Below are 9,473 nucleotides of genomic sequence, written 5' to 3' on the forward strand. Positions count from 1 at the left end.
ATTCTTTTCATGCGTATTATTATTTCATCAATGCACTAACTATTTCCATACATCATCAGGTTCAGTCTTACATGCCATCATCATCATCGTTATTTATCATCACATAACATTAGTGGCACATTTATATCATACATTGGCATACAAATTACATAATGTAATACAATACATTTCCTTAATTCCTTTTGTCTTTGCTTTCATTTCATGCATCCTTTTGCTTGTTCATTATCACTTATTAGGGTTGGTTAAGGGAGGGTGAGATTCAAGAGAATCTTAGTAACAAACAATTACCCATATGTATGCAATATTAATACTTGGTGGATGACGTGCTTGGTTGCATGTTTTCATGCTTTTATGCTTATAAAATGGCATGTTTTAATGCTCAATGTTATATTCTCACATGGCCATGGAACATACAAAAAATAGAGTAACATTCAATCTTTGATAATCTAAATCATTATCAAGCAACATCAACATACAAGTATACTTATCAAGTATATAATAATAAGAGTAAATTCACTACCTTATAGCTTTAAGTTTTCTCTTATCCTTTTTGGCTCCCTTGGTTTCCAACCACCAAGATTGTTTGAATAATCTTGCCATTTCTCTTTCTTGGTGTCTCATGGCCCTAGATTCATATTTCACATCAATAGCCAACTCATTAGGACCACGAAAATGACTAACAACCCTTACTTCCAAACTTAATTCCGCTTTAACCTTTACTTTTCACTTCTTTAATCTTGACTTCTAAAATTATTCTCTTAACAATTTTCCACACAATTTTTCATGAGGAATCCAATTATGAGCTTGGACTTAACAAAATCTTGCTCCTTCTCTGTGAACTCCTTGAGGTGGAGACGTTGCCCCTTTAATGTTCAAAATTCCATCTTTAATTTCAATACTTCCAAACTTCTTGTCTCACCTTTACCCTACATAAATTTTCATTCAAAACACACTGGAGCATTAAAATCATCAAAGTCCAACCCTAACTCAACCCCCAAGTCTGGCCAAAATTCACAGAAAGTTAGGAAAAGTTGGATTGGTTCAATTTTCATCATAAAACCACTTGATTAATCTTCTCTTCTACCTTTGAATCCCTAATTCAACTTCAAATCATTCTTTTCATGCCTTTTATGAATTTGGACAGCACCTTCTCTTAGGGTTTTGGATTCCTTCAATTTTCATCACAAAACCACTTGATTAGTCTTCTCTTCTACCTTTTAATGCTTAATCTAACTTCAAATCATTCTTTTCATGCCTTTTATGAATTTGGACAGCACCTTCTATAAGAGTTTTAAGCTTCCAAAACTCATTAAAAACCGTAATCAAACTCAACAAGATAGAGAGCAACATAAACTACATCAAAATCCATAACCATACCTTGTCTTGAAGTTTGATCTTGCATGGTTCCCCTTGATCTTCTTCTTCTCCCCTTTTTCTTCATAAATTTTGTGCTCCCTCTCCCTCTCCCTCTCTTCCTTAGTTGGCCAAAACTCTTAACAAAATGGCAAGAGAGGAGTATTTATAAAAATTTGCTTTAAATCTTAGCCCTTGATTTTGTATGTGTGTGGCTTGATCTTAGCCATTCATTTAATCTCTTTGGCCATGTGTTCCTCATTTTCTTGATTCTTGCCACCTAACCCTCTTAGGTGTTCCCTTCATTCAATAGAAGTGCCACCTCATGAGACACATCACATGCCACCTATCACACATATGAAGAAAGTATGATATTTTTTTTACTTAATTCCATTCTTCCAAATTTAATCCTTAACAAAATGTATTATTCCAGTCATGTCTCCTCATCAAATTTGCCTTAAAAGACGGACAAAAATAGGAAGAAATTCGTGTGTAATCATATCCTTGGCTATTTCTCCACTTATTTTACGATTTTACGTCGTATCGGATACTTCTTTAGGTTCTAACTTATCCAATAACCCTAGGACATGTTTTGGAAGCCTTTTTCCATCACAATGAATCTCATATGATATTATATGACACGCCTAAAGAGGGATTTATACTCTTCTCTTGTTCTTCCGTTAAAATATTTAATAATATTTATTTCGAAGTAAATTTGACCAAATTCTCTCTATCGATCCATAACTCTGAAAATCTGTCTCTGGGTATCAATATTATCTTTTTATCACAGAAAATTTCTCTAATTTTTCTTAAGTCAAAAGTCAGCTCATAAACGGTTTATTTCGACTTTTCTCAGATAGTATATAAATAGGCTTTAAATTCTATTAAAGCCAATATTTTTGCTTTCTGAGAACATAATTATTTTTAAAACATGTGATAATTCTTCAAGTATTATTTCCCATTTTCGTCAATTATCTGAGGCTTTCTCATATTTTACATAATTCAATTTCGGCTAATATTCCTAATTAGCCAAAACCCTGGGATTTTCATCAATTGGCTTTCAAGAGTATTTTTGTCATTTTTAACCCCTTACGAAGCTCAAAACCTTATTTTCCACTTTTTTGAAATTTTTCTAAAATTTTCAGGTGTAGTTTCCATCACTGCTCTTTTCAACTCAAACCCTTTCGCATTTACAATCCAGTCCTAGCTTGTGTTTAGCCTTAGAACTCATCTTACTGAAGTTCATAGCACACCCTTTGGCACTTAACAATCTCTAATTCTCATACTTGAGCCTTTGAGACTTCATTAGAGTCTTTAACTTACTTGTCTTGCGATTTCAGAAAACTCTTACTTTGCGATTTAATCCCTAAAAATCTTTACGTTCTTTCAGGAAACTTCTAGAACTCTTGCCAAGAGGAGTTTGATAGCCTACCCATTTCAGGCTTATTCTAGTACTTTTAAGTCTAAAATTCAAAATGTTACTCATCAAATACTTAGATTATATAATGTAAATCATGATTAAAAAGTTATTCTTGAAAAACAAGCTTAAGATTTAAGAATTTGCCTCTCTATTCATATGTGTTACGACGCGAAATAATTTTATGCGATAATCCTTCTAATCTAATAAAAAGTATTGCAGATGTGTTATACATAGAGAAAACTTTTTTATTAGTGAATGCGTGAATAAATACTGGCACTCCAAATATCGTGCAGCTGTTGCAGTGCTATATCATCAGATGACATATATGCTCTCAGTTTCTTCACTTTCTTTTCTTTTCTCTTCAATTAGCTTTCTCAGACAGCCCTACACGCCCATGAAAGAGAAGAGAGAGAATACAATATATATAGAGAGAGACACACACGCATACAAACACATAATATTATGTGCATGAAGGAGCGGACTTGTCAGTGAAATAATGTTGCAGGAAATGGTACTTTCACTTGTAGTCATGCTCATGCATTTTTCTGATGAGGTTTGCTTACACGCTACAATCACTTTTTGCTTTAACCAAATGATGACTGCCTTAGGCATTGTTTGGATCTGCTTATTTAAATGTTTATAAGCATGTGTTATGTAAGTTAAGACAAAACTCATTTCACATGCTTACATGGCATTTCATAAATTACAATTTAAAAACTTTCTATTCCAAACCAGTTCTAAAGCTCTGGTATGAGGATTTCTGAAATAGATTTGTTGTTTGTTTTAAAGGTGTTGATGCTTATATGTTAAGGCTATGTACTCAGGCTACAAATGTTGTGGAAGAAAGAAAATCTAAAGCAGGGGTTTTTAATTTGAATTATTATAAGTATGCTGGTTCTGTTCTTTATTTCACTTACTTCTTTAGACACGTAGTAATAATAAGTAATAGATTTATATGGATGAAAGTTGCATATGTTGAGATCTCTAATTTATCAAAGATAAATCGCTTTGGATGTGTCCCATTAATTTAATGATATCACTACAAACTCTGACTTGATGCAATTAAAATGTCTTGATAAATTTGAAGAGGTTTCACAATGATTTTTGCAGTTGAGCATTAGTAGTAAATTTTATTAAATTTTTTTGCCAAGAAATTTTATTAAATTTGTTAATTACTATATTTAAATTAATGTTTCTTTTAAATTTAATAGTTCTATGTATTTCTAGTGACTTTCAATTATAATAATAGTTTTCATAATAATTTTGATCTTTATATAAGTTATCATGGCATTCAAACACATATCTTATAAGATTTGCACCCATAATGTAATTTATCATTAAAGTAGTAGAACAATATTGAAGATTTTTCAACGGTTGAGAATTGAACAAAGAAAATGTTGGAGTAGAACACAATAGAATAATAATTCACAGGAACTAAATTGGATTGTGTAAAGTTGGGAAATGAACTTGTAATGTCCGTCCACCATTTTTTCCCCAACAAAAAAAAAGAATTGATAATAATTAAGCCCCCACTAAATTTTGGTAGGAAAAGTTGGGAATAAATCCTTCATCAGAAAATTAATTAAGAAATAGTCCTTAAAATAATAGATTCAACAAAGGAAGATCAGTTACACAGAAGAAAGTTAAGTTGCAAAAGAGAAATGTGAGTTGCAGAAAATGCTACTTGAACATAAGGGACTAATTTGCATATATATCTTTTTCTAGAAATAGAATAATTAAGCCCCCACTAAATTTTCTACGCATATATATCTTTTTACAAGAAATAATTCTATTCTAGACAGTATTGGATATGGAATACGGGTACCTTTCTTAAGGGGTGTTTAGGAATCACCCTAGAAGCACTTCTGGCTCCCAAACCATGGTTTGGGAAGGGTGATTGCTAAACACCCCAAAATTTTGAAAAACCTGGGTTTCGGTGAAAACCATGGTTTTGGCCAGCCAAACCATGGTTTTCGTATAAGCTGGGAAATTATGGATTCTGAAGGCTCGCAATTATCACTCCTGTCAGAGATTCTCTTCAACGGTAGAAAACTTGTCTGTGGCTCTGAAATATGCTTGCTGAAAGATCTCTCTTCTCCCATTCTGCTTACTTCTAGTGTCGCCAACGGTGAGATCGCCGCTTCCTATACGAAAAATTCATTGCCGTCGGTGAGATCGCCTCCTCCCATTCAGAAAAAATAATCGTCGCCCCTTCTGAAGCTCGACGGTGGTAAGAAAGAACACACTCCGCGCGGACGATTTTCACTGAACACAAGCGCATATCATTCTTTCGCCGTCGCCCCTTCTGAAGCTCGACGGGTCTTCTTGCCACCGGGGAGGTCGTTGAGCTCGTGACTTTCAACGCTGGTGAGGTTACTGGGCTTGCCAAAAGAAGATCCATTCACAGATTTTTAATATCTTCAGTGTTGAGTTCTTCCGGATATCAGCTGCTCTGGTCGCCGTCTTTTCTTCCGTCGGTCAGATCCAACGTTTCAGGTGAGCTGTCATCTTCCTTGTTAGTTGTGGCTGGAGATGGAAGATCTGGTGCATTATGAATCCATCTAGCGTCGTATTTTTTCCCCGAAACAGAGGTCGTCAAGCGTCATTTTTTTCCCCCAAAACAGAGGTCGTCCAGCGTCGTTTTTTTCTTCCGAATCAGATGTTGGTTTCACCGGTTGCTTATGCTTTGTTCACTTGTAGTGGCTGATTTTTTTGGTTGCTTTCTTGACACCGATCAGATATGACAGAAAATTATGTTATTGACAAACCAAAAACAATGTTGAGTTTCAGTTAAGCCCAATCTTCTTAGCCAACGCCGCGTGTGACTATTTGTGGCTTCATTTTGTTTGATGGTAATCGTGTGTGTATACGATGGGAAATATCTCGGTTGTGACTGGTTGTGCTTCGTGTGTGTGTATGAGAGACAGAGCATTCGTGTGTGTTGATCAAATCTGGGTTTTTTGATCTTATTTTCCCTTTGGTGGATTTTATTTTGGAGACAGGACACTCGAATTTTTCTCTTTTGTGCTTGATGGTTGCTTTTGCAGTGTTATAGTGGTTAACCGAAATATGTATGGGATTTTGATCGTTGGTTGTAGCCAAATTGGGTCAGTTAACCAAAAAGAATTCCCTTGGAAAAAGAGTCATTATTAATGTGTATGTATACCGTTGGATTATAAAACACGCGGCTATACTTGTTAAATACTATCCTATTATATCATATCTCCTGAACTGAATGGTATGCCTTTTGGGTTGAACTTGTGATAACTGAACTGTTGTAATTGGTTTATAGCATAATGAATAAAAAAAATAGCAAAGCTTCGTGGGATATAAGAGCCACAAAGGTCTTTATTGACCTGTGTATTGAAGAAGTTGAAAAAGGGGGAAGAAGAGGAACTAGTTTGACAAAGCCTGCTTGGACAAGTATTGAGGAGAACTTTGCTGCAAAGATTGGGAGAGTTTATACAAAAATCCAATTGAAGAACAAATTTGATACCTTGCGAAAGGAGTGGCAATTATGGGATAGGCTGCTCCGTGAGACAGGTTTAGGATGGGATGCCGAAAGGAATACTGTTAGTGCCCCTGATGATTGGTGGGAGAAGAAAATAGTGGTAATCATTTAACTTTATTTGAGCTTGTATTTTCTCCCATGTTAACGTTTTTTGTATGATGTATAATATTTTTGGCGTTGAATGCGCAGGAAGTTCCAGGCTATGAGAAATTTAGAGAAAGAGGGCTTCAATTTCGGGCTGAATTGACTCAACTCTTTGGGTCTGTAGCTGTGACTGGACCACAGTCATGGGCACCTTCTTCCATGACACTTCCAAGCGAAGGAGTTCCTGAAAATGATATGGAAGAAAGATCTGGAGATAGTGATGAAATTTTGGGGGCACCAACTGGCATAAGCGGGGAGTTTAATTCAGTCACATTCAATGACAATAGTGGAGGAAGTGGAGGCAACACTGGAATGAGACAGGAAACCATTCGTGGGGGTAAAAGCACAGGTGGCAGTCGACCTAGTAGCTCATTAGGGGTTAGAAAAAAGGGTGAATCCATGAAGAAGAAATCTACTACCACTATGAAAATAGCGGATGCACTAAGCAGGATAGCTCAGGCAAATGAAAATGATTCTCAGCGTGAACATGAAGAGATTTCAGAAGCACGTGCTAGGAAGCTAAAAGAAGAAGCACGTGCTTATGAGACGTCAATTGCGGGAGTCATGGAACACCTTAATGAAGTTGATGAAATTGTTGATGATCCTGATCTGTTTGGCCGGTGCACAACACTTCTTATGGACAAGCCAGCTGCAAGGGAGATGTATGTGGCTCTGAAGAACAAGAGGGAAAAACTACTGATCTTCTTGAAGCATGCAACTAAGGATTGAGACTTCATTTATGTTGCTTAAAAGATGACTGCGATAATTTGTATCTATTTTTAGGAATGATGTAACCAGACTATTGTATTATGTGACTACTGAATTTCTGTAGGAATTAAACAACTTATTTTCTTGTTAAATGTTAAGTAATTTCATATCAGGGTTTCTGAATTTTATGTCTATGTGCACAGGACAAGACAAAAAATGGCTAATGAAATTAAAATTGCGGAAAAGTATCGTAAACGACGGAACAAACGGGTTAATCAAGTTGCAGTAGCGGTTGGTGGATAGGCTTCTCTTCATTTGTGTAAAGAGCCCCAGCATACAAGTATTTATACAGGCAAGGCATGGGTAAGGGACGTTCTACAAGGCCATTCCACTCGTTGTTATAACATGTTTAGGATGGAAAGGGAAGTGTTCTTTAGTCTTTGCACAGAATTGCAACAACATGGTCTAAGAGAAACTAGAAATGTTGGGATACATGAAATGGTTACAATGTTTTTAAATACCGTTGGCCATGCGCTTAGTAGTAGGATGCAGCAAGAAAGATTTCAGCATTCAGGGGAGACAATTAGTAGACATTTTCATAATGTCTTACTGGCATGCTGTAGACTTGCTATGACCAACATCAAACCAAAAGATCCAACGTTTCAGCATTTGCATACAAAAATACGGCCCGGTGGTCGATACTGGCCCTTTTTCAAACATGCTATTGGAGCAATTGATGGAACACATATTTCATGCATTGTTGATGCAACTGAGCAAACAAAATTTATTAACCGGAAAGGAAGAGTGACGCAAAATGTAATGGCAGTTTGCGATTGGGACATGTGCTTCACTTTTGTATTGGCCGGATAGGAAGGTAGTGCGTATGATGCTCGTATATTTGACCATGCCCCCACAACTCCTTCCATGAACTTTCCCCATCCGCCTCAAGGTATATTTTAAATTCCTACAATTTATTTATACTTAACTGTTAGAAAACAAATTTTATTGACACCAATCATATATTTCATGTAAGCAAATATTATTTGGTGGATGCTGCTATCCGACACCCATGGGATACCTTGGTCCCTACAGACGTGAACGCTACCATCTTCCTGATTTCCGAAGGTCATCTGCACTTGAAAATGACAATGAGGCGTTCAATTATTTGCACTCAAGTCTACGAAGCACTATCGAAAGAACTTTTGGAGTTTAGAAGAGTAAGTTTGCAATTTTAGGAAACATGCCGAGCTATGACTTTTCAACACAGGTTCAAATTGTTTGTGCAACCATGGCCATACATAACTTCATTAGATCAACATCCATTTCTGATCCTGGTTTCATTCAGTTTGAACAAGAAGGTTCTTATGCAGAAGAAAATGATGATGATGGAGTTGGATCTTCACATATACCTTCATCAGTAGATTCTTCATCTCACATGGCTCGGCTTCGTGACTCTATAAAGATCAAATTGTTCACTACATACAAAAGTAGTTATGTCCTTTTTATTTTATTTTTTCTTTTCAGATAATGTAATGTGTTGTTAAAAAAACCTACTTGAACAAATATATTTCGTTGCAACCTCTATTATTAAGACAATTAATATGAAATTTTTTTGTGTGGTTATTTAATTTTGTGAAACAAAATTATGGGATTTCATCTTTAAAATCTTTAAGAAATAATAATATTTTCTTTGGCAAAATAAATCATTTTCCTAAAAACATATTTATTTATTTTATTAATATATATACACACTAATTTCTTATTATTTATATTATTTATGCCATATTTATTATGTTGCCAAAATATATATTATTAATAAATTTATTACTTCAAATAAACATATATTATGAAATATATCTTATATGTAATTATCATTTAAACTTATGTCCTTTTTAGTAATTTCTATATATCAAAAAGCACTTCTGACAATAATTATCCAAACACTCTCACTTTATCAGAATCACTTTTTCAGAAAATCTATTCTTTCAAAATCTATTCTCTCCAGAATCTATTCTCCAAAAGCTATTCTGCAAACCATGGTTTTGCCTTAAACACCCCCTTAATGACATTTTGAATTTTGGTTCATCGAGAAATTAACCTCTAGTCATTGAGTAGGTCTTTAAGCCAAGAAATAAAAGGTTTGTATTGGATCTTTGAATTGGGTTGAAGGACAATAATTCGAATCCTGAATTCATGGATATATGTTGGCTCAAAAAGCATTTTGTTGGCCCAATACTTTTAAACGCGCGAATATTCTTACAAGGAAAATTGTCTTCTATTGTTGCTTTTCCTTTGTTTGGCTGAGTATATGGTTGCTCTGAAATTAGAAAAAAAGTT

General features: G+C 35.0%; 1 protein-coding gene across 1 annotated transcript; it reads left to right on the forward strand.

Moving 5' to 3' along the window:
• The first annotated feature begins 6,241 nt into the window (after nt 1–6,241).
• Nucleotides 6,242–7,157, forward strand: LOC114759934 (uncharacterized). The gene is made up of 2 exons (XM_028949176.1): nt 6,242–6,384; nt 6,474–7,157. Exon 2 carries the CDS (start codon nt 6,588–6,590, stop codon nt 7,155–7,157), a length of 570 nt encoding a protein of 189 aa, XP_028805009.1. The 5' UTR covers nt 6,242–6,384; nt 6,474–6,587.
• Nucleotides 7,158–9,473: the final 2,316 nt, after the last annotated feature.

This window comes from Neltuma alba, unplaced genomic scaffold, assembly GCF_004799145.2.
Source record: "Neltuma alba isolate B1F8T4 unplaced genomic scaffold, ASM479914v2 tig00010920_pilon, whole genome shotgun sequence".
Taxonomy (NCBI): Eukaryota; Viridiplantae; Streptophyta; class Magnoliopsida; order Fabales; family Fabaceae; genus Neltuma; species Neltuma alba.

Coding starts and splice junctions, on each gene's coding strand:
- LOC114759934 (XM_028949176.1), top strand. CDS start 6,588: ATGACACTTCCAAGCGAAGGAGTTCCTGAAAATGATATGGAAGAAAGA.